At 44.3% G+C, this 24,994-nt stretch overlaps 2 protein-coding genes across 8 annotated transcripts in view; one reads left to right on the forward strand and one right to left on the reverse strand.

Moving 5' to 3' along the window:
- The window catches only part of LOC138761895 (ciliary microtubule inner protein 2A-like), a 41,074-nt gene extending 36,557 nt beyond the window's left edge, over positions 1–4,517 (reverse strand). For 2 of the 4 annotated variants that reach the window (XM_069934841.1, XM_069934833.1), the window contains exon 1: positions 679–811. In XM_069934841.1, coding sequence (XP_069790942.1) covers positions 679–731 — 53 coding nt within the window. In that variant the 5' untranslated portion in view covers positions 732–811. Of the gene's footprint in view, positions 1–678; positions 813–4,379 lie in introns of those variants that run through there. The other 2 variants (XM_069934852.1, XM_069934822.1) reach the window with 2 other exon arrangements.
- LOC138761888 (fibrous sheath CABYR-binding protein-like) lies at positions 601–22,389 on the forward strand. 4 transcript variants are annotated; one of them, XR_011356571.1, is made up of 4 exons: positions 604–1,968; positions 10,794–10,883; positions 16,714–16,751; positions 22,263–22,389. XR_011356571.1 is itself a non-coding variant. In XM_069934812.1 (2 exons), the coding sequence occupies exon 1, from the start codon at positions 843–845 to the stop codon at positions 1,953–1,955; it is 1,113 nt and encodes a 370-aa protein (XP_069790913.1). In that variant the 5' UTR covers positions 601–842; the 3' UTR covers positions 1,956–1,968; positions 22,263–22,389. The 4 variants fall into 4 exon arrangements, 1 of the variants encoding a protein (XP_069790913.1); XR_011356574.1 differs by lacking the exon at positions 16,714–16,751 and having other exon boundaries at positions 601–1,968; positions 10,768–10,883; XR_011356569.1 differs by lacking the exon at positions 16,714–16,751.
- The last annotated feature ends 2,605 nt before the right edge of the window (positions 22,390–24,994 follow it).

Raw genomic sequence — 24,994 nt, forward strand, 5'->3', positions numbered from 1 at the left:
TTTCTCTCTCAGAAGCATAATGAAAGATAAAAGCAAACCAAAGGAGACACTGAAGGTTGGGGAGGAGGTTCACCTTAATCTGAGTCAAAGAGGTTTATTTTAAGGAGGAGGCAGAAAGAGAGGAACGTTTCAGAAAGGAATTCCAGAACTCGGGCACCAAAACACCTGAGGATTGGAAAGTTGTGAGGAAGTGTAAGAAGAAAGCACAGGAGTTCAGAGATGGAGTGGAATGCGGCCTTGGAGAGGTATAAACTCATGTCAGGCGATGGAGTCTGTTGGAACATGGAGAATAGGAGAAGTGCTGAGATGAATTTAGTGGGGAATGTAAAGAAGGAGGTCAGCTGAGTGTACACGTTCGCAGGTAGGGAGGACGCCCCAGGAATCAAATGGCCTGACACATGGGGCAATAGCAGGAAATGTTACTAAGGTGATGGAGAGGAGGGGCAGTTGCTGTTGGTTCTCCACGTACTTCATCCAGTTATGAGGAAACACTGCAGATGCTAGAAGTCTAGATATAAGTAGAAAATGGGAGGAATAACAGTGTCAGGCAGACTGAAAGGAATAACAATATCGTTTCTATAATTCTTGCTCCAGATTCCTGCGTCTGCAGCCTCTTCTGTCTCCATCAAGATTGTTTCTTCAAGACTTGCTTCTTCAAATAGTTTGATAGCTACTTACCCAGGAATATAATGTGGCTCTGGAGTGAAGAGATGGTGTTTTTTTGTAGTCATTTTTCAAATGCAGGTATTTTACTAACTCTTGATAGTTGGGACACTCAGGGGCACAGCCCCTTTCCTACTGTCAGTGTCAAGTAGTTACTAAGCAACCAGCTGACAGTGCCCATGACAAAAGCATGGGCACCACTGCCAGTCAAGCTAGTCAACAATTTGCTGCTTGATGTCGAAGAACACTGTGCAGGAAAAATGATGGGTTCTTCAATCCCATTCCAGTCCCACTGGCCAAAAGTAAGTGTAGATAGTCATGGCCATTTTGTCAAAGTAACACCTGTAAACGTGGGTCAGTTTGACCCAAACAATCCAAAATCCCACAAACTAGCCTCTTGCAAAAAGACTCCCACTCATCCACCCTACCACCATTTCATGAAGGAGAAGTATTTCCCACATGGCAGCCAAGCATTTCTAACCCTTCTTGCTCAGTTCAAGGCAAAGGCAATAGCACAGTCTGGCCTGGAGTGTGTTGGGACACACATCCCATCCCCAGCAGAGTGGAGAGCTCTGGAAGAACTCCGTCAAGAAACTGAACCGGGACCCTCATCAGCAACTGCCAGCAAAGCAGCTGACCCAGCCCAAAGATCTCAGCCAGCCAGCCAGAAAGGCCAAGAGGACACTGCTCAGGAAACTCAAGAAACAGCAACAGCTCAAGCTTCTGAAGTCCCGAAGGCAGTGACCACTCAAACCCCAGATTACCTTGTGATGCATGATCCAAGATACTTCCTGCGAGAAACTGGAGGGTGGGCCATCTGCCTAGACACCGCAAAGTCCCCATTACCAGGGTTTCAGCTACAATGTCCATGTGAGATGATAACTTTGACTTATTGTCCTTGTAAGCTACTGAAGGAACAGGAATTAAGCACAGTTTCAGGACAGGTCCCACCAGATCAGCAGGATGCAGAACCCAATGAACTAGTAGAACAGGCTGACACAGCTCCCACAGGATCAGCAGAGGATACTAACACTGTTCCTGCAGAACCAACAGAGCAAACTAATGAAGTTACCATTGAACCAGCAGAACAGATTGGCACAGCTCCCACTGAACCACCAGAGGAGGCTGACACAGTTCCCTCTGAACCAGCAGAGGAGGCTGACACAGTTCCCGCTGAACCAGCAGAGGTGGTTGACACAGGTCCCCCTGAACCAGCAGAGGCAGTAAATACAACTCCTCCTGAACCAGCAGAAGTCTTGGAAACATCTGCTGGTGAACTAGCAGAGAACTGATCATGATCTCCAGGTAAACAAGTTCAGTGTTCCTTTTATTGTCACATAATGATACATTGAAATGTAACATACATGATATACTTCAACTTTTGTTTACCATAAGGCAGACAAAGCATCATAATTAGTAATGGCCCAGACCCCTTACAGTTCGAGAGAAAGAGAAGCAAATGAGAGATCCTTCAAAATCATTAGCCCTTTTTCCACTGGCATCCCAGTTATTTGACAGTTCAGTGTCACGGGATAGGATGTGTCATTTCCACTGGGACACCCTTAACTGCGACACTAATTGCTTTTCCACTGAACGCACTCATCCCCGAGGATCGGAGTGTTCTACCTTCGACTGGAAACAGGTGAGTTTCTGCAGTCCCTTTTCCACTGGTTTTATCAACACTCCAACATCAGCAAACACCGAGGATATGAGTAGGGATAGAGACAGTTAATCCCCAGCGTGAGATGACAGTGCTCCTTTTCCACTGGACCCTGTTTCAGTAAAATTCCAGTTAATTCCTGGGACAGGGTGCCTCCAGCAATCCTGCAGCCCCGCAGCCACACAGAGTCCTGTTTGATTAATCAGCAACCCAAGATCCAGATCTAAACCTTAAATCAAGAAGTTATCAGTGTCCGAGGCCCTTTGGAAGCCCTTCTTCCCCTCAGCATCCTCTTGAATCCTAACTCTGATGCCTGGTTCTCTGAGCCAGTGTCAAGCGGCCTGCAGCTCATGTGAGTCCCTTAGCCACTCAGCCCCTTGCTGCTCCGCTGCCGTGGTCACCTTCTGTGGTGCGCTGTTAGCCAGAATCAGACACACACAAAGATAAAGGCTTTAATCCACAAAGACTTCCAATGAGCCAGGCTGGCTGTGGCTGCAGCAACTCTGAGTGAGGCCTTGGGAGGCCGGTGCAGGCTTATATCCCGGAGGGTGATTGACACCCGACCGGGTGGGGCTTGATCCATTCAGGCCGAGTGATTGACAGCGGCCAGGTGTTGTCCTGTCCTCTTATACTCCTGCAGGTACAGAGGTTGACCCCTGCAGTAGGCCGGTGGTGTACCACCACATTCACCCACTTCATTAAAATTGTCCCGGAGGGGGGGCGGCAGTAACAAGGAATCGCACCCACTATGTACATACAATATTTAAAGGTTGAGACGACTCGGCGGCCGCCGGGGTCTCTGTAACCGTCGTAGGGCTGGCTCCTCGTCACTGGTCAGAGGGGAAGTGGGGGGGGGTGGTGGCAGGGGTGTGTGGGGCTGGTGTGGTGCTGCGCAGAGGGGTGGCCAGGGGGGCTGGGGTCGACGTATGCAGGTCGTATTGGATGGGTGGGGGGGGGGGGTGGGTTTGTCTCCTAAGTCTGAAGCGGGCCCCTGGTGGTCAAGGAGGCCCTGCGTGCCCCATAGCTGTCTGTGGACAGGGATGTATGCCCGGTCAGCGTCGTCTGGGTTGGAGGGTGGCGTGGTGTGGTGGGTGCTCCTGCTGGCACCAGGTCCCTGGTTGAGACAGTGTCTTCCCTGCCACTGCCAAACCTAATGTAAGCGTAGTTACGGTTTGCATGAAGGAGGAAAACCTGCTCTACCAGGGCTTCGGCCTTGTGGGTCCGTACATGCTTTCGCAGAAGCACCGGTCCCAGGGACGTGAGCCACGCTGGGAGTGATATTCCAGTCGCCGACCTCCTGGGGAATGAGAATGAGGGGTCTCGTTGGTAGCCGTGCTCAGCAGTAACCGGTTGGGGCTTGATGCATTCAGGCTGACTGATTGACAGCCGGCTAGATGTTGTCCTGTCCCCTTACACTCCTGCAGGTACAGAGGTTGCCCCTGCAGTAGGCCGGTGTGTACCTCCACACCTTCCCTGTCTTCTCTAATTCTCCCTCTCAATGGGGGTGTTATTCCCATTTCTGGTGCTCTGCACTGGTCCACTGTTCCCCCGCAGTCTGCAATCCCTTGTGGTCTTGCTGAGCATAAACCCTACAGTTGCTGGGTTTTACTTACAAACACCTTCAACTCCATTAACAGGCCATTAAAAGCCTGTATGGAGCTGCCAGCATTGTGTCTCCACTCTCTGCCCTTCCGGATCTGCACTGGCAGGAGTGCTGCTGTTACACCTGCTCTGCCAGCACTCCCATTTTTTTGTTAAAAAGTGCCATTCTGAAGAATTATTTATCTATTCAGGTAGTTTAGATAGTTGTGGTATTGAATCTAACTCACCTTGAGTAGCCTTTTCCTGGTTAGAATATGAGTGTTCTCATCCCTGACCTGACACACAATAGTCCTGCTTCTGTATGGCTACAGTTCACCATGAAAAATAACACAACTCCCATGTGTTGTTCTTCCACACCTTTATAATATCACCTACACTCAATCAGTAGACAGTGGCTGTTCTTTTGCAAAGGGGAACTTGGTCAAATCCCCTTTCCAAGTCAGAGCTTACATACCATTCCAGTCATGGAAGATGATCAGTCAGGGTCGATCACAGTTCATCGAGGAGAAAAAGATACTTCCCATTGGAAAGGTCTCACAACACATTGGGTGCAGTTAGACTGTTGGTGAGTGCAACCTCACACCATGTTGAATGGCTTTATGACATCACATGGAAGCAACTTTGGCATCATGAAATGAATGTGACATACCACCTCATCTCCAGGGGTTGATGTCCCAACCAGTAAACAACCTGTGTAGTCAAGGTGATTGGGTTTCCTAATTATGTCATCCTGCCCCAAAAGTCCCCCTCCATCCACAGAACGTCCACTGATCCCTCTGACAGGATACGGTTTGATCCCCTTCTCGTTTACTATGTGATGGCCATCCAATCAATAACCTAAAGTACTGTGGAGATGTGAGTTGCCTCCTGCAACAGACCTCAGTGGGCAGGAATTCCACACCATGCTCCATAGTTTGGGGCCATAGTCACACTCTAGGTAATAAAGAGCCAATCTGGTGTGATGCAATGGGCAGTATGGATTCTTTCACAGTTGCCACTGTCTCTGAGAGAGAGCAGAGCCATGTTGCAGGCCAGGAGCTGAGATTCCCTGCACCTGTGCATGTCCCGCGATCCCTTCTGACCTGCGATGTTGACATTGGCTGCTGTTTCTCAGAATGGTCAATTTTATTTGAAAAGGTTTTTTGGCGTTCCTATATTCACAGCTGAACCTCAGTCTCAGTACCATATTACTCATGTCCTCTAGATGCCTTTTTTGTGTCCAGCATAGAAGCACACTTCCTTAAATAAATTCAGTGACTTGGCCTCCATTGCCCCTGTGGGGGAGAATTCCACCATGCTCTGAATGAGGAAGCTTTCCTTATCCAAGATCTGAATGTTTCATCCCATATTCTGAAGTTGTGATCCCTTTTGCTGGACTCCCCAACCCAAGGGGAATATCATCCCACCAGGATTGAGTCATGCCTACTTGGAAATGGGCCATTCAGGCCACCACATCTGTTCTAACCATCATCCATCCATTTACATTAATCCTACATAAATCCCATTTGATTGCAACCACATTCTCAACGCCTACCATTATCCTCCGCACTAGGAGCTCTTTGCAGTGGCCAATTAACCTACTAAACCACATGTTTATTTCACCCATGAAGTTACAGTGAGAATATGCAAACACCCATAGACGGCATGCAAGATCAGGTTTGAATCCAGGTTTCTGGCACTGTGAGACAGCAGCTTTACCAGCTGCACCAGTGCGCAGTCTTAATAAAGAAGAATGATGGGGATAATCTGTGAGTCATATATTTCCTTTAGGATTCTGCACCCAGAGGGGTTATAGGTAATTGACAAATATCTCTGCCATGGAGAATGGCCTCTGTGAGAGGGAGAGAGGAGTGCATTTTTGCACAGTACAATGACTTACCATATATACTCATGTAAAAATCGATACCATGTAAAAGTCCACGCCCTATTTTTGGCCCAAAAATCTGGTATTTTCCATGAGGCGTGGAAAAGTCAACCCCCTTTTTTCTCAGCTGCCCGCCCACTGGAGCTCCCATTGCCTTGACCGTGGACTCGCACTTAAGCCCTAACAGCCCACCTCACGGAAATCCTGATGCCCCGACTGCAGACTTTCACCTAGGCCCCAGCCGCCCATCCATCCCAAGCTCCTGACCATGGACTCTCACCTAGGCCTCGGCCACCTGCCCATCCAAGCTCTTGATGCCTCAAACCCGACTTCCACCTGGTCCTAACCACCCACCCATCTGTGCTTCCAACGCCTGAATGGTACAGGTACTTACTGTGGTCAAAATTAGTATTCATTTAAGAACATTAAAAGTAAAAGATTAGTGAGAGATAAAATTGGACCCCTTGTAGATAGCGAGGGTAGGCTGAGTGAGAAGTCTGAGGAAATGGGGGAAATTTTGAATGATTTCTTTGCCTCGGTATTCACTAGGGAAAAAAATGTTGAACCAGTTGAAGTAAAGAAAAATAGTGGGGAGGTCATGAAGCATATAAGGATAACCGAGGAGGTAGTGATGGCTGTGTTAAAAAAGATAAAGGTGGATAAATCTCCCGAACTGGACAAAATATTCCCTAGGACACTCAGGGAGGCTAGTGGACAGTTAGTGGGGCCATTAACAGAGATATTTAGGATGTCACTGGCTACGGGGGTGGTATCAAAGGATTGGAGGGTGGCGCATGTGGTTCCTCTGTTTAAGAAAGGGTCCAAATGCAAACCTGGGAATTATAGGCCTGTAAGTCTGACATCTGTGGTGGGCAAGTTGATGGAAAGTGTTCTGAGGGATGCTATTTACAAATTTTTGGAGGTACAGGGATTGATAGGGAGTAATCAGCATGGTTTTGTCAGGGGTAGATCATGCTTGACAAACCTGATTGAGTTCTTCGAGGGGGTTACAAAAAAGGTTGATGAAAGGAAAGCTGTGGATGTTGTCTATTTGGACTTTAGTAAAGCTTTTGACAAAGTTCTCCACAGGAGGTTAGGAAAAAAGGTGGAGGCATTAGGTATAAATAAGGAGGTAGTGAAATGGATTCAGCAGTGGTTGGATGGGAGGTGTCAGATTGTTTGTCCAATTGGAGGCCGGTGACTAGTGGAGTTCCTCAGGGTTCGGTCCTGGGTCCACTATTATTTGTTATATATATTAACGATCTGGATGTAGGGGTGGAGAATTGGATAAGCAAGTTTGCGGATGACACAAAAATTGGTGGTGTTGTGGACAGTGAGGTAGATTACCGTAGATTAAAAGGTGATTTAGGAAGGCTGGAGGTGTGGGCTGAGAAATGGCTGATAGAATTTAATACAGATAAATGTGAGGTGCTACATTTTGGAAAGGCAAATTTAAATAGGTCATATACATTGAATGGTAGACAATTGAGGAGTGCAGAGCAACAAAGGGATTTAGGAGTTATGGTAAATAGTACCCTCAAGGCTGATACTCAGGTAGATGGTGTGGTGAAGAAGGCATTTGGAATGTTGGCCTTCATAAATCGGAGTATTAAATTCAAGAGTAGGGAGGTTATGATGAAATTGTACAAGGCATTGGTGAGGCCAAATTTGGAGTACTGTGTACAGTTTTGGTCACCAAATTATAGGAAAGATATAAACAAAATAGAGAGAGTGCAGAGAAGGTTCACAAGAATGTTGACAGGATTTCAGGGTCTGAGTTACAGGGAAAGGTTGTGCAGACTGGGGCTTTTTTCTCTGGAGCGTAGAAGATTGAGGGGGGACTTGATAGAGGTGTTTAAGATTTTAAAAGGGACAGACAGAGTAAATGTGGATAGGCTTTTTCAATTAAGAAAGGGGGAGATTCAAACTAGAGGACATGGTTTAAGATTGAAGGGGGAAAATTATAAGGGGAACATGAGGGGAAATTTCTTTACGCAGAGGGTGGTGGGGACATGGAATGAGCTTCCGGCAGACGTGGTCGAGGCGGGATCATTGGTTACATTTAAGGAAAGACTGGATCGTTACATGGATAGGAGGGGACTAGAGGGGTATGGACCGGGTGCTGGTCAGTGGGACTAGGAGGGTGGGGATTTGCTACGGCATGAACTAGTAGGGCCGAACTGGCCTGTTCTGTGCTGTAAGTGGTTATATGGTTATATGTAATTGTCTACCCCCTAAATTTTATCCTTAAAATTCGTCCATGAAAGTTGACTATTACACAGGTAAAAATAGTACTTTTCTATCTCTACTTTTGCTTTTATACGTTGTATGAGCAGATTAGGAACTTATTTGCTTCCTTTGTCACATCTCCCAGCTGGGAGAGATGGGGTTCGAGGTTCCTGCTAATTGTGGGACACCCTGAGTCTCTGCAATTTACTGCTATTGTGCCCATCTATTTCTTTTGCTGCATCATGTCTCAGATAGAGTTAATTCCGGCCAACAGGGTCTTGCAGTGAGTGAGAAGCAGTATTTTGTTCTCAGGATGCTTCATGGGACAGTGCTTCAATAGTGTGATTACAGTTATTAAGTAACAGTGGTAGCCAGAAATGCTTAAGAAACTAACCCTGAGCCTTCTGGATGTTCCATGTGCAATATATTGCTCAAAGAAACTGTCTCGAAGATAATGTATGAACCTGTTTTCAAGGTTAATTTGCCAATTTCATTTGTTTAATTAATATGAAGACTAAACCTGTCCATGATTATCACAGTAAAAACATAAAAATGCTGGAGGAACTTAGTAGGTCTCTCAGCATCCATGTTTTGGGCCTGAGCCCTTCATTAAGGTATGAACAAAAAGCCGACAGGCACCTGAATAAAAAGGCTGGGGGAGGAGGAGCCCAGGCCAACAGGCAAAAGGTAGTAATTGGATATGGATAGGAGGACAGTTGATCGGGGGAGGAGATGGCCCTGAGAATGCAGAGCTAGAGACAGAGGCAAAGGGAGAGAGAGAGAGTGTCAGGGAGGGGGCTAATGAAAACCAGAGAAGTCGATGTTAATGCCATCTGGTTGGAGGGTGCACAGATTGAATATGAGGTGTTGTTTTTCCAGTTTGCATGTGGTCTCGGTTTGGCAATGATGTTGGCATGGGAAAGGAACGGGGAATTGAAATGGGTTACTACAGGGAGATCCTCGCTATTGTGGCGAACAGAGCCAAGGTGCTCAGCAAAGTATTTCCCTGTCTGCATCCAGTCTCTCCAATATAGAGGAGACCACAATAGGAGTTCTCAACGAAGTCTTCAATGAGGCTTACTGGGCACTCACGCCAATGACTTCTTTCTTAATTCTACACAAATAACTCCAGAAGCTCCCAAGATCATATCTCACCAGTGTATTGCTCTCATCCTTCATCAGCAGTTACCAACCTCTGTCTCTCCTCCAAAATGTTAATTACTCAGGGATATTCTGTTCTTAGTCTCAGTTACACAATTGTGTCATCTAAAAGGCCAAAAGCTCAAAGCTCAGTCCCAGATTTAGGGCAGAGATGAGGAAAAATAGTTTTTCCCAGAGAGTAGTGAATGTTTGGAATTCTCTATCCAGGGAAGTGGTTGAGGCTGCTTCATTAAACATATTTAAAATTCGGGTTAGATACATCTTTATATGATAGAGGAATTAGGGGATATGGGGAGAAGGCAGGTAGGTGGAGTTAGGTCATAAATTAGATCAGCCATGATCTTATTGAATGGCGGAGCAGGCTCGATGGGCCATTTTTGGCCTACTCCTGTTCCTACTTCCTATGTTCCTATGTTTCTACTTGTGCCAGCAATCTGCTGATATGTTATGAATCATGTGTAACAGATGTCTTGGCATCATATTCCTTATTTTGGCTCCATTTATAGTTATACTATCACATTTCTCCACTCTGGTAGCCACCATGTACTTTCTAATCTTGCTCATTGGAAACATCTCAACTACTATTTTGTTTAAAACTCAGTCTTCATCTTAGTTGATTTGGTGAAAGACTAGACCCAGTCCAATGCAGATGAAACCCATCACAATGGAACAGCTCTCCCTTCCTGTGTAAGTCCAAGTACAATAGTAAGTTCTGAATGTAAATCTGCAAATGATTTTGTGTCGAACTGGCCAGTTTGGATATATGAATATCTACCTGTAACGTTAACTTTGTCTTTCTCTCTCTCTCTCTCTCTTATTTAATTTCAGTGACTGTTGTGTTCAGCATTTATCTATTTCTCCCTAGTTCTCCCTCCATTTATTTCTTAAGGAAGCTTAACTGTGAAAAATAAACGCTTATCACCCACACTTCCAACATCAATCCGTAACATTCAATCTCCCCACATTTCCATCCATCACAGAAACACTATCTTTCTCTCCAACTCTGTCCTTTTCTTTCAATTTTGTAACTTTTCCAGGTTCTGAATCAAGATCAATGATGTGAAATGTAAATTCTGCTTTTCCTCCAAAGATTATGCCTGATGTCTGCAAATTTCCAACATTTTTTGTTTTTATTTCACATTTCCAACATCTGCATTTGTTTATGTTTTTGCCCATTAACCCATGTACCCAATGATAGACAGTGTCTGACCTTCTGACCCATGTACTCAGTGATGGACAGTGTCAGACCCACTGGCCCATTAACCCATGTACCCAGTGATGGTCAGTGTCAGACCCACTGGCCCATTATTCCATGTACCCAGTGATAGTCAGTATCTGACTCACTGACCCATTAACCCATGTACCCAGTGATAGATGGTCTGACCCACTGGCCCATTAACCCATGTACCCAGTGATACACAGTATCTGACTCACTGACCCTTTAACCCATGCACCCAGTGATAGATGGTGTCTGACCCACTGGCCTGTTGATCCAAAAACCCAATGAAAGAACAGTGTCTGATACTTTGACTGTTTGACCCATTGGGAAATTGACATCTGCAACACTTTACCTTTCAATTTCTACAAGGACAATAATTATCTGCTTGATCTCAGCAAACCCAGCCATCGTATTGCACTTCAGTAATGCTCTGGTACATTTCCTCCTGCTTGCAACAACAAAGAAGTAAAGAACAGCAGACATTGGTAAGTTCCAGTACTCTAACTAGCTGTATGGGGTCGGCATAATCACCTCCTCAAAATAATAATGTGGAGACGTGTTACTTAAGATAACAGACAGCGTGGCAGACAAATGTATGGTTGTGGTCATCAGGAACTCAGCAGAGTCCAACCTATAATTAAGTTATAGAAGAGATTTAAAACTCCACATGTGAAGTAGCAGAAAACCTTAATATAGAATCTGCACAAACATGTAGCAAAGACTCAAGTTTAATATTTTATATAGTTTAAAAAAAGCAGACTGGCTCTTGTTTGAATTGTCGTTGTCATGGGTATCCCTCGGGTCCAGCATGATGGTCTTCATTCCATTGATCTGTTTATGGGCTCTCAAGTCCAATCTTGGAAAGTGGCCCACAAAACAAAGACTGTGTGTATATTTGTTTAACGTGTACTTAATGTTTCACTCTAAGAAGCACATGATACTTCACAAATCAACCAATTCCAATGGCATGGAAACCATGATGATCGGAGCTGATGGATTTGTTGCAGCCTTCGTCCACCTTTACAGCCATTGAGTTCAAAATAACTTCATCCACTTGTTCCACCATTGTTGTTTGTCAGGGGCCTTACCACCATGGATGGCCCTACCATGAACATAGCTCCTGACAGCATTGCTCCCAGGATCTCAGGACTACACAAGCTTCTCCATCACGACAAAGTGACAATCTACAGAAAAGTCTGAAATGTAGTAGATTTCTGGAATGAGTTATTGCTTTAATATATCCTAACAAGAGTATTCTCCACATTAGACATATTGTGTAACCACAATTTAATAATGCATGAATGTTAGTTGAGCAGCGGGAATAGGGGTTGATAGGACTTGGTCTGAGATGGAACCATCACTGCCATGGCCAGCATAATGGTCCGCAGCCAACTGAAGGTTTACTGAGTGTAGAGCTCGTCGAAAGAATCAAAGACTTGTTGATCCAAACCAAGGCTTTTATTAGCAAAAGACAGGAGCTCTTCACAGGTGGCCGACCAGTCCAGAATGATCTGACCTGGCTAGGGACACAACCCTTTAAGGCCCAGACAGTAGGCGTGGCTAAGCTCTCAGCCAATCGCTCTAAGCACAGTCATTACACTCTAGATACTATAACTATATACATTGGTGATAGGTCTGTACTATCACACTGAGACAGTCAGAGGGCAGTTAAGAGTGAATTAAATTCCTAGCAGCTGTCAAGTTGACCAAATGCAACTGATGCCACACAAAAATGTCACAGATCTTGCAACATATAGGAAGTAAAAGGTGACCAACATTTCAGACCTGAGCCCTTGTCAGGAATCAGGCAAAACAAGTAGATGCTTGAATAAAAATGTGGGGGAGGAGAGGAGAGGAGGGAGAAGGGAAAGAGGAAGGTAATAGCTGAATACAGGTGGGAGACCAGAAGAGAAAGAAGCTGAGAAGTGATAGGAAGAGACACCAGAGGGTAGCTCTCTGGAAGGAGAAGGAAGGGAAGGAGCTGGAGAGGTGGAGGAAAGGAGGCAGAGGGGTAGGGAGAGAGAGTGACTGGGGAGGGGAAATAACAGAAATTGGAAAAGCCAATATTGATGCCATCTGGTTAAAGACTGCTGAGATGGAATATGTGTAGTTCTCACAATTTGTGGATGGCTTGATCCGGCAGCACATGATGAGATGGACAGACATATCAAAGTGACAATGGTGTATGGAATTGAAATGGTCAGCTGTTGCAGCGGACAAAACGCAAGTGCTTACTGAAATGATCTCCTAATCAGCATCCAATCTCCCTGTTGTAGAGAGGCTGCATCAGGATGTTATGGGCCTGTAGAGCTCGACGAAAGAACCAAAGACTTGTTGATCCAAACCAAGGCTTTTATTAGCAAAAGACAGGAGCTCTTCACAGGTGGCCGACCAGTCCGGAATGATCTGACCTGGCTAGGGACACAACCCTTTAAGGCCCAGACAGTAGGCGTGGCTAAGCTCTCAGCCAATCGCTCTAAGCACAGTCATTACACACTAGATACTGTAACTATATACATTGGTGATAGGTCTGTACTATCACAGGGCCCTGCTGGTGAAGCACTAAAGTAGCGCCGGGGAAGCGCTGAAACAGCCCTGGGAAAGCTGACGGCTGTCAAAAGCACAAGACCCATGCGCTGGAAGCCGGTGGGCTTGTGGAGACCGTGCTACTGCTGTCAACCTCTCTCCACCAATAGGGGGAGCTGAAGGCACGTGCTGGGGTAGTCAAAGAGCCCAGTGCGTTGAGTTTTTGAACAGGTTGGTAGTTGGTTGGTTGGTTGGAGAGTAGTTGGACAGACTGTCAGTGTGCTCGTCTAGTAGTATCAGTGGGAGAAAGAAGCCAGAGCTACTTTGTCTACGGGTGTCAGCACTGTTGTTCTGACAGCAGTTTGCGCCCCTCTGATACCCAGATGGTGTCTGTGACTGACCTGGGCTTCCCCAATCCCCTTCCAAAAGGAGGACTTTGTGTGACAGTAGTCACTTGACAATCCAAGACAGGGTGATTAGAGGGGAAGATCTGTGTGACAGAAAATCCCTTGTTAACCCTAAAGTGGGCTTCAGAGATGTGAACCTTGTGTAGTGACTAGGAGGTCCCTGGATGCAAATTCCCTTGTGAAAAAATCAAAGGTGGTTGTTGCCACATTTAAAACTCAGGAATGTTGTAAGTTTCCAGTGTTTGTAAGTCTACAGTGATCATGGCCACCTGCCTTCATGTCCAACTAAAAGACCAGTGTGCAACCAAACTAAGAATCCCTAGCCTGGAGACCAGACTCTACGAGCTGTTTCTTTTTGACTGACAGACTTGACGTGACTGACTTGAGGTTTTATATTGGGAGTTTTCATTTGGGGCCTTTTGAGCTTGGACTGTAATGGTCTGGGTTTTTTTTCCCACATATACCTTATAAATATCTATTGTTAATGTAGAGTTGCCATAAAGGATTATGTTCGGGGGTTAAGTTTATTGAGGTAATTCTATTATTGTTAATTTGTTAATAAATTTTGTGTTAAACTTAACCCTTCTGTTTATGCTTCTCTCAATTGCTGCTGGTGAGGTGTAACAGGGAGCAAGAGATGCAGTGAATGACCCCCACAGATTCACAAGTGAAAAGTTGCTTCACTTGGAAGGACTGATTGGGGCCCCAAATAGTGTTAAGGATGGAGGTGTAGGTGCAAGAGCAGCATTCCTTGTAGTCACAGGTAGGTCACAAGGGGGCATTTGGTGGGATAGGATGAGTAGAAGTGAGAGTTTTGGAGGAAGCAGACTCTGTGGAAAACAGAGAGGGGAGAAAAGGGGAAGATGTGTCTGATGGTAGGATCATGTGTAGGAGGTGGAAATTGTAGAGGATAATTATGTTGGATGCAGAAGCTGGTGAGGTGGTGGTGAGGTCAAGGGGAATCCTGTCCTTGTTGCATCTCGGGCAGAAGGGGCCAGGGCAGATGTGTGGGAAATAGAAGAGCTGTGGGTAAGGGCTGAGTTTTGGCAGTTGAGGGAGAGCAATGTTTTCTGAAGGAGGAGGTCCTCTCAGATCTCCTTAAATGGAAGGTTTCATCCTGGGAACAGATGATGCGTGAATTGAGAAAAATAAATTGAATCCTTTCAGGGGACAGGTTGTGAAAAGGTGTAGTCAAAGTAACTATGAGAGTTAATGGATTTATAGAAGATGTCTATAGATACTTTGTCTCCCAAGATGGAGACAGAGAGATCGAGAAAGGGGAGAGACTTGCCAGAGATGGATCAAGTAAATTTGAAGTCAGGGTGAAAGTAGGCAGCAAAGTTGATGAACTCATCATGGGTGCAGAAGGCAGCACTAATGTAGTCATCAATAAAGCAGAGGAAGGGTTGAGCCTTGCCTGTGTATACCTGTGGTATGGACTGCTCCATAGAACCAACAAAAAAAAGCAGACATAGTTGGGTCTCGTGGGTGCCCATGATACACCTTTAACTTGAAGAAAGTGGGATGAGCCAAAGGAAAAGATATTAAGGGTGTGAACAAGTTCTGTCAGGCAGAAGAGGGTGGTGGTGGAGGGGAACCGGTTAGGTCTGTTATTTAAGAAGAAGCAGAGAGCCTTGAGACTTTCTCCATGGGGGATGAAGGTTCATAGGGACTGGACATCCATGGTGAAAATGATGTGGTCCAGCCAGGAAACTAGAGGTTGTCGAAACAATGGAGAGCACGTGAGATAGCTCGGGTTTCGGATGGAAGGGTGGTAAGATGATATCAGTTTGGTGGGGTAGAAGCACATGGAAACAATGGCTCTACCAGGACAATAGAGTTTGTAGATCTTCGATACAAGGTAGAATCGGACAGTGTGGGGTTGGGAAACAATGAGATTAGAGGCTCTGGATCTGGAAGGGAGATTAAGGTCAGTGTTGGTGCATGAGATGGTGGACTGATGTTTCTGAGTGGAATCTTGATCAAGGGATAATTAAGAGAAGGTGTCTAAGAGCTGTTGAGTGGCCTCGGCAAGGTAGAGGTCAGTGTGCTAGACCATAAAAGCACCACCCTAGTCTGCAGGTTTGATGGTGCAGGGAGAGGAAGGGTGGTGCGTACTGAGACGCAAGATTGGAATAGTTGACTGAAATGATGAAGTGGAGAAGTTTAATGTCTCGGTGGCAGTTGGAAATGAAAAGATCCAGAGAAGGGAGAAGGCCCGAATGAGGTGTCTAAGAGGAGGAAGAAGGCTTAAAGTGGGAGAAGGGGTCCTCTGAGTGGAATGGGGAACTCTTACTAAAAAAGTAAGCACGGGGACTGAGGAAGAAGAGTTCGACATCGTGATGTGTGCGGAACTCATTAGGTTAACTGATATCGTTCTCCAAATAGAACCACAAAAATTCACCATACCTGTCAAAGCTTAACATGGCGACAATACTACTCCAGTCACTAGATAATTCCACTGTCAGTCGTGCCATAAGACCATGTTATAGGAGCAGTAGGCCATTTAACCTGTCGAGTCTGCTCCATCATTCCATCATGAGCTGATCCATTCTCCCACTCAACCCCACTCCCCATGCTTTCTCCCCATAAAATTTGATACCTTGACTATTTAGGTACCTATGAATCTCTACCTTAAATACACCAAATGACTTGGCCTCCTCAGCCACCTGTGGCAGCAAATTCCAGAGGTTCGCCACACTCTGGCTGAAGAAGTTCATCCACATTTCTGTTTTAAATGTTCAATCCTGAAGTTGTGCCCTCTTGTCCTTGACTCCCATGGGAAACAACTTTTCCACATTTACTCTGTCCAAGCCTTTTAACATATGAAATGCTTCTATGAGCCCACCCCACCACCCCCCCCCCCCATCCCGTATTCTTCTGAACTCCAAGGAGGACAGTCCAAGAGCCATCAAACATTCCTCATATGCTAATCCCTTCATTCCAGGAATCATGGTTGTGAATCTTCTCTGAACCCCCTCCAATGCCAGCACATCCCTTCTTAAATAAGGAGGTCAAAACTGAACCCCGTCCTCGAAGTGAGGCCTCATCAGTGTCTTATAAAAGTGTGGATGACTGATAGTGATTTTTGTGTGACTGCCTGCTTTTGTTGTTTGGTGTAATTGCTGTCAGATTTTGTTTCCTCAGTCATTTAAATTGATGCATTTTTAAATCAACCACATTTGCTCCAAGGTTGTCAGTTAACCAAGAGCTGGGACATATCACCTGTCCTGCTTCCAACACAACAGAAGACATTGATAAGTAACTTATAAGTAACTTATAAGTATCATTGATAAGTAACTTGTGTGATAGGATAGAGAGTCATGTGTTCACATTTTCCAATGGCATGGAGATTAGAACATTGTCAACAATGTGGTTGCAGAACAAAAGTCAGACAGAAGCCTCGTCGGCAGCTCTGAGGTTAGTACACTGGACCTAATAATGATGAGCGAGTGCATTTTCCAGATGATATTGCTGAAACGGTGTTGAAACAACCATAGAACCATTTACGGAGCGGAAACAGGCCATGTTGGCCTTTCGAGTCCGCACCGGTTCACTGATTTTGTGCGCCCTCTTCAGGCATTGGTGATTTTAAGTGTTGAAAATAAATAAAATTTAAAATAAAAGTTTAAAATTGTAAATGTCCTCTGAAGTAACACATAAACCTTTGGTGCACTGCACCTTGTCTAACCACAGTTTTCAAAGTTTCAAATACAGTAAAATGCCTGCTATCCAGCACCTACAAGGATTGTTAGATGCCAGATAAACAAGTTTTCTGGTTGCTTGAGACTCACTCTTACAATCCCTAACTAATACACCTGGATGAAGAATAAACAGTTTAAAAGGTAAAAAATAGTATACTGTACTTACACTGAACAAACTTAATTTGCATGAATATATAAACCTTAAAGCATTTTACTTTATTTTCAGACACATTCCTTTAAAACTTTTAATTGTTGCTGCATCTGCAGGTTCCACACCTTCCATGTGGCCATCAGAATGATGAATATAATAACACTGTAGATAGTTAACCCTCTCCCCACCCCAGTTTACAGATAAAGCTTTATTAGTGTACTTAAATAATATACTAATAGAGATAACGACTCTTACTAAGCAGGGATAAGGAGACACTTTGACAGTCACCCCAATGGCAAGCGGCTTCATCCTGGGAAACATCATTGCTGTTTCACTCAACTTTATTCAAACAGCTGCAAAGCACGACCAAGGCACTCAACTGGCTGCATATTTGCTCCCATCTTCACCAAAGGTTTATGTGTTACTTCAGAGAACATTTACTTTCACTGTTTTAAACTTTTCTTTCATTTTTTATTTATTATAATTTTATTTATTTTGTTTGCCCATTGCTTGAGGTTGCCAGTTGCTTGAATTCCCGATAACAAGGGTTTTTATTGTGTTACAATCTTCTATCAGGATCCAACTAAAACAACACAGATGCAATTATTTTTTCAACATTCCCTTGTTTTAGAAATTTCTGTGCATCACAATTCTGATGGAATTGTGCACATCCATTTGCAGTTCTTGCACAGCTGTGATTGTAGTCTGGTCCTCAAGTGGATCCTTGCGACTAACAAATAAGTGATTGCTGCGACTGGCAATAATCTGCGAAGGGCAGTGAGGGGGACAGAGGAGGGAGGAGTTATCTCTCCACCTGGCCCAACTTTTCACTGAACAATACCATTAAGAATGCCCATAGACAACATGTTTTTATAATCCTTGAAGGAGAGTATCCTAAGAATTTTTGGAGATGCATGAAATCCAGATGGACAGACAACACTAGTGTCCAGATGCTTAAGGTGAATAACTGTTTGATCACTGAGGGCCAGAAGAAAGCAGAAACACTTGCAAACCAATTCGAAAATGTCTTTTTCCGGGAAGATGTGGATCCTTCATCTTTTCCTGGTCTACTGCCCAGTCTGTATATAGACATGCCTTCCATCACATTTGAGGCTGAAGGTGTCAAAAAGTTACTACTTAACATCAATATGGCAAAAGCTATTGGACCAGACCAGATTTAGAATCAAGCCATCGAGATTGCAGCTGAAGAACTAGCTCCTGTTCTGCAGTTTATCTGCTAGCAGTTGCTCGACTCAGGTGACCTTCCCCTGGATTGGAGAAAGGCAAACATCACTCTTCTCTTCAAAAAGGGCTTAATCACCAACCTGGCAAATTATCACCCTGCTTCATTAACAAGCACCTGCTGCAAACTCCTGGAGCACATACTTGACAGCAACCTGATGAGGCATCTTAGCAGCTGCAATATTCTTGCTGATAATCAGCATGCATTTAGGAAGCAGAGATCACGCGAGACCCAGCTTATCCTGAGAACAAATGACATGGACAAAAACTTTGATAACAATGTCCCCACTGATTTAGCGGTGTCTCTCCAAAGCATTCGATGTCATTCCCCACCAAAGATTACTTAAGAAGCTTGACTACTTCGGTATTCGCTCCAACACAGTTTCTTGATGAAACGTCTCCAGCGGGTGTGTGTGAACGGAAAAAGCTCTGAATGGCATCCAGTGTTAAATGGTACATCCCAAGCACAATGTTAGGCACACATTTATTTTCACTCTCCATCAACGACATTCACAGAAATGTTAAAAGCACCACTAGATTATTCACGGACAACTGTTTGGTATACCGTCCAATTAAGTCAGCTGGTGATGAGGATGCTCTCCAAAAAGATCTTGATAGCATGGTAGAATGGTCACAAAAATGGGGAATGCAATTCAATCCTTCCAAATGCGAAACCATGCAAGTCACCAGGAAGAGAAAACCAGGCAAAATATCATACAAAACCAAACAGACCAAATACCTTAGCATCAAAATCCAGAACAACCTGTGTTGGAATGATCAGACATATCATACAACGGTGAAGGCAACAGGAGTCCTACATTTTCTGGGATGCAACTTCCATCATTGCTCAACTTCTGTCGAGGAGAAGTTGGACTTCACCCTCTTCAGACCACATTTGGAACTGCAAGGGATCCTTCACAAACAAAAACACTGCTACCACTGAACAAGTCCTGAGAAAGGCAGCCCGATTGTCACAAATATATATGGAAGAGAAGCGAGTGTTACAAAGCTCTTGGATTGATTAAAGTGGAGCTTTCTCCAATACAGATGTGAACCACACCACCTGACCTACTTTTACAAAATGATAAACTGCCAACTCAATATAGACGACCAGTTCGACACCGAACCCAAGACCTCTAGGAGCAGACGAGGGCACACAACCCTATTTGTGGTGCCATCTTCCAAGACAGATGTGTACAGCAATTCATTCTTTCCTCGTACAATTAAAGCATGGAATAATCTTCATCCTGCCGTCTTCACACAACCAGACCCAGTTAAATTTAAGACAGCTCTTCTCCAAAAATCTCCTCTTAAGCTCACCCTCCTCACCTCCAGTTTAAATTCCATATGGAATCATTTGGAGGATCTAGAACCAAGATGTCAACATGTGGATGGAGAGAGACATACTAGGGATATTATGGTGAAGTTCCCGGACTCACAGAATGAGTTCTGGACCATTGATCTAGAGATAGCATGGCAGGTGAGAAAGTTCCATATAAATAATTAAATTATGCCAAAATTAAAGTGAATATCATCACCAAATCACACTCATTGCCACACAAACTGACATTCCCTCTGACACCCCACCCCCCCACCCCAGACACCATCACCCACACCCACACACACAGCATATTATGCTGAAGCAGTTAGGCTGTATAACTTGATGTAATAGTTAACCTCAGGCCTTTAACGTCAAAGGAAACTTGCCAACCATAGAAATATAAGAATGACTTTCCTTGTGCTTACCTTTGGTTATGTCCTTCCTCCCCAGTTCACTGGTCTTGCACAGTTCCCTCAGTGGCTTCCACTAGGCTTTTGGAAGGACTCAGCCTTCACTGATTAATTGCAGAGATCTGTTTAGATGGGCAAAGGACTGGAAGGCTGGTGAATGCACCATTGAAGGCCAAGAATTGACAAGCTGGGGTCACCAGTTACAAGACACAAGCATGGGCATTGCTGCAAATATAGATGTTAATTGGCCATGAAAAGAGAGCATTTTCTAGTTTGTCCTCCTGGGACAAGGCTGTCTGTGATCCAGAGGAGCATGAACAAAGGTGACCAGCTACCGTGTGGCAATTGTTGGCTCCCCCATGGCAATAGTGGGCACCCAAGTGGCATCCCATCCTGCTCCAGGGTGTCAACTAATAAAATTGATTGGAGCCTCTTGAGTCTTCAATCCTTGCCAAGGGCTTGGGCAGCCTTGTATGCAGTACAAGCAAATGCCCATCGTGGGCAACACTGTGATGGCACCAGTTCCTGGAAAGGCTGGTGATGGTTGCTTCTTGCATCCTGTCTGCCAAGGTGGTCCATACATTAAACATTTCCACATACAGCTATCCCAGCTCCTGATCTACACAGTTCTCACACGTTTATGTGTAGGTTTGAATGTGTAATCATGTGTTGTAGTGAGTTTTTTAATCAGTGTGTGCTGGTGTGTGTAGATGTTAGTGTAAATATGTGTTGGTGTAAATGTGTGTGTGTGTGTGTTAGTGCAACAGTGGCTGTTGGTGTGAGTGTGTGCTGGTGTGGGTGTTGATGTGAGTGTGAGTGTTGGTGTGAGTGTGTGTGTTGATGTGGATGTGTGCCTTAGTGTGAGTGTTGGTGTGAATGTGAGCATGTGTTGGTGTGAGTGTGTTTTGGTGAGAGAGTAGGTGTTAGTGTGAATAAGTGTGTGATGGTGTGAATGTGTGTGAGTGTGAGAGTGGGTGTGAAAGTGGGTGTGAGTGTGTAATGGTGTGTGTGTAATGTTGTGAATATGTGTTTGGGAGAGTATGTGTTGGTGTGAGTATGGGTGTTAGTGTGAGTGTTGGTGTGAGAGTGGATGTGTGCGTTGGTGTGAGTGTGCGATGGTGTGAGTGTATGATGGTGTGTGTAATGGTGTGAGTGTGTAATGGTGTGAGTGTGTAATGGTGTGAGTGTGTAATGGTGTGAGTGTGTAATGGTGTGAGTGTGTAATGGTGTGAGTGTGTAATGGTGTGAGTGTGTAATGGCGTGAGTGTGTAATGGCGTGAGTGTGTAATGGCGTGAGTGTGTAATGGCGTGAGTGTGTAATGGCGTGAGTGTGTAATGGTGTGAGTGTGTAATGGTGTGAGTGTGTAATGGTGTGAGTGTGTAATGGTGTGAGTGTGTAATGGTGTGAGTGTGTAATGGTGTGAGTGTGTAATGGTGTGAGTGTGTAATGGTGTGAGTGTGTAATGGTGTGAGTGTGTAATGGTGTGAGTGTGTAATGGTGTGAGTGTGTGATGGTGTGAGTGCGTGATGGTGTGAGTGCGTGATGGCGTATGTGATGGTGTGAGTATGTATTGGTGTATGTGTTGGTGTGAGTGTAGATGTGAGTGTGTGTGTTGGTGTGTGTGAGTGTGAGATGCCTGATCCCATGGCTTGATTCCTGATTGACTGCACTGCCCTGTTTTCCGGATCCAGTTTTAAAACCCTCCAGTTTGTATTCTTGTCAATCCTTTCAGTTCTCCAAAGTATTTCACTGGCAACAAGCTCCCTGTAAAGTTTAAAGTCAGCTGGATGACAGTTTTTGGAGGGTTTGTACCCAAAGACCTGGAACCTGAGTTAACAAGAAAATGTGCAGATGATGGTGGTCGAGGGAAATACACAAATGTGCTGGAGAAACTCAGCAGGTCACACAGCATTCATCCTTTGACTGGGCCCAGGCCCAAAATGTTGGTTACTTTTTGAGGATGCTACATGACCTGCTGAGTTTCTCTAGAATACTTGTGGATTGCCTGGAATTTGAGAGTTCGGAGTTAGTTCTACTGTAAAGACTACAATTAACAGAGTACCCCAAATTGTAACAAATAACCTCTGTGCATTCTCTTTCAGGAAAGTCGACGTGCATACTCCCTGTAACTGCTCGTACTTGAGGTGAGGTGTGGGCACCAACCATTCTTGCAGACAGTGACTCTCCCTCAACATCCAATGGGAAACTCAATAAATATCAGCAGCACTAGTACGAGTTTCTCACTGGCATCTTTCTCCAGAGAGAGCATTCAGTTGGGTATGAGATTCACCCATTTAAAGGATGGCTAGAGAGGGATATAGTGGCATAAATGTTCACTGACATTTACACAGTTGGTTACATTGGCATGATTACACTACTCAAGAATTTTTTCCAAAATGTTTGCTTCCTGAAAAAAAATTGGGGATTAAGATAACTAATTTCAAACTGAACACAAATAATTTCATATTTACTGTATCACATTGGAAGTTGGAGAAACATTAAATTCATATTTATTAAATTTAGTATGTTTGTAATTATGCTAATGACGGCGACACATTGTGTTATTCAACTGTTTTGCTACTAATTTTCAAATGTACTCAGCATCTGATGCCTCTCCTGTCAGTGTCCAACAATAGTCGGCCAACATTTCTGATACTGCTTCTCCAATGTCCTGGTGAAACCTTTCACTATTTTCGTCACTGACTGCACCAACATCAGGAGGGAGCAAGTGCAAATGCAGAAAATGAATTTTCACTGACAAGTTGCACTTCATGGTTTTGTATCCTTGAATCAGGTTAAAAATGACAGGAAATCACAAAAATAGCTTGTATCTCAAAAACAGTACGTGATAGGAAAACGTTAAGGTGATTTGAGTGATCAGCAGCCCAAAATCCATAGAATAGACCCAAAAGTGTTCAGGAAGCAAAATCTTCATTGTCCAGTGTGTGCATTCCCCCAGGATGCTCGTTTCCTCCCATATCCTATGGACATGTGGATTCATAGGTTGATTGTTAATCACTGTACACAGAAGTGCAGGAGAAACTCGGCAGGTCACGCAGCATCCACGTGAGGTAATGCGTAACCAAGGGTTTTGGCGTGGGCACTTTGCCAGGAATAAGAAAAACAGGGAGATGCCCAAATAAAAAGGTGAGGTGTTGGGAGGTGGGGGGGGGGGGTGGGGGGAGAAGGGAAGTGGAAGAAGTAGCAACAACAACACAGACTGACTTGTTTAACTTAGTTGTCTGCTGTAAACTGCCTCTATTTATAGGTGAGTGGGGGTGGGGAGAAATTGATGAGAATTTTAAAAATGGGATCATTGTGCAGTTGTTGCTGGTTACCAAGGACTCACCCGACTGAAAGGCCTATTTCAGTGCTGTACAACACTGACAACAATCCACGATAGTGGAGTAAGGGGAGGGAAACAAGAACGCAGTCAGGTATATGCAGTTGTTGAGTGACTTTACAAGGGACGAGATCAAATTAAAACAACAACATTCAAGTTTTTTTTTAAAAAAGGCATCAATCAAAATGCTAAAACTAAAGATTGAAAATTCTTTCTAGGGTCCCTGACCTAGTAATGATCAATGTACTCTTAGACAAATCCAAATTGTAACTCAACAAATGGAACTATTTTAGGCTTACAATCAAATGCAGCTGTGTTTAAAGATATTGGGTGTTCATAGAAATGAAGAACTAGAAAGTCAGAATTTGTGTCACAATGGTAAACTTCCCCCTCTCTTGTGAATGCTTGTGACCGAAGACCTAAAAATAGGAGGATCTTGGTTAAAGGTAATGACTTTAACACAACTGGAATGGCTTAGAATAACAATGAATAATAACCTAAGGAAATAAAATAAACAAGACTTATAGTACATCATAAAGTAAGGATCATCTGAAAGCCCAGAGTGATACTCTGCTTCACAAGTTGCTTATCCCATATTTGATCCATCAAGGAGGACTGAAATGTTGGTTCAGGAAACCCCAGAATGATGCATCGGAATGCAGTGACAAAGCAAACCAATCTCATGGTGGAGGGAGAGAAATGCACCTGAGTGGATTAGCCACAAATATTTAACGCAATTAATAGTATATTTAAAAGAAAATCATCTTCTGAAGGTTAGTCATTCACACATAAACTATCCACCCTCCCAATAAGACAATATTAGGAAGGTGTATAATTATGGCCCAAACACAAATGATGGAACTTTTGAGATCACGCTCCTCTCGTGATTTAATGCCTATCCAAGTAGATTGGACGGGTGACTCCACAAATCTGGCGTGCTCTCAGCAAGTAACAGAACCTGTCTTCCCCCATGGACTACACATTAATCCGTGGGAATAGGGTTGGGGGGGGGGGGGGGTGCAGAATCACAAATGCTCAGGAGGACATGAAATTATCCTTGCTATTCAAAGGGGGTTGCAACCTTATGTAAAATCTTTTGCCCCTGGAAATAATTTTTCATGCCCGGTTATACAGCCAATTTTTTTTGTGTTAAATCTTTCATGTCATGCTTAAATGCTCATTCCTAAGGAAAGAAATTGGAATTGATGGGCTGATTGAGTTTCTAAGTTATACTGCTATGTTTGGTGACTTGCTTGAACAGACATCCTGACTCTGAAGCTGAATGATGGTGACCTCAGCCAGCAGTCAGTGGGAGAACTAAAACAAAGACAAAATGAAAAGGAAAACTAAAGCTGAAATAAATCATTGGATAAGAATTGTATCTCGTGCTACCTGTGATGCAACTGATTGTTATTGTATCTGGTAAATAACAGGACAGGCAGGGAGAGCAGATGAGGTTTTGGTTCAGCAAGGACAAGAAAAGATGACTTA

The sequence above is a fragment of the Narcine bancroftii genome, chromosome 1 (assembly GCF_036971445.1).
Source record: "Narcine bancroftii isolate sNarBan1 chromosome 1, sNarBan1.hap1, whole genome shotgun sequence".
NCBI lineage: Eukaryota > Metazoa > Chordata > Chondrichthyes > Torpediniformes > Narcinidae > Narcine > Narcine bancroftii.

Excerpts from the sequence above, each read along its gene's own strand:
- LOC138761888 (XM_069934812.1), top strand. The coding sequence starts at position 843 with ATGACAAAAGCATGGGCACCACTGCCAGTCAAGCTAGTCAACAATTTG.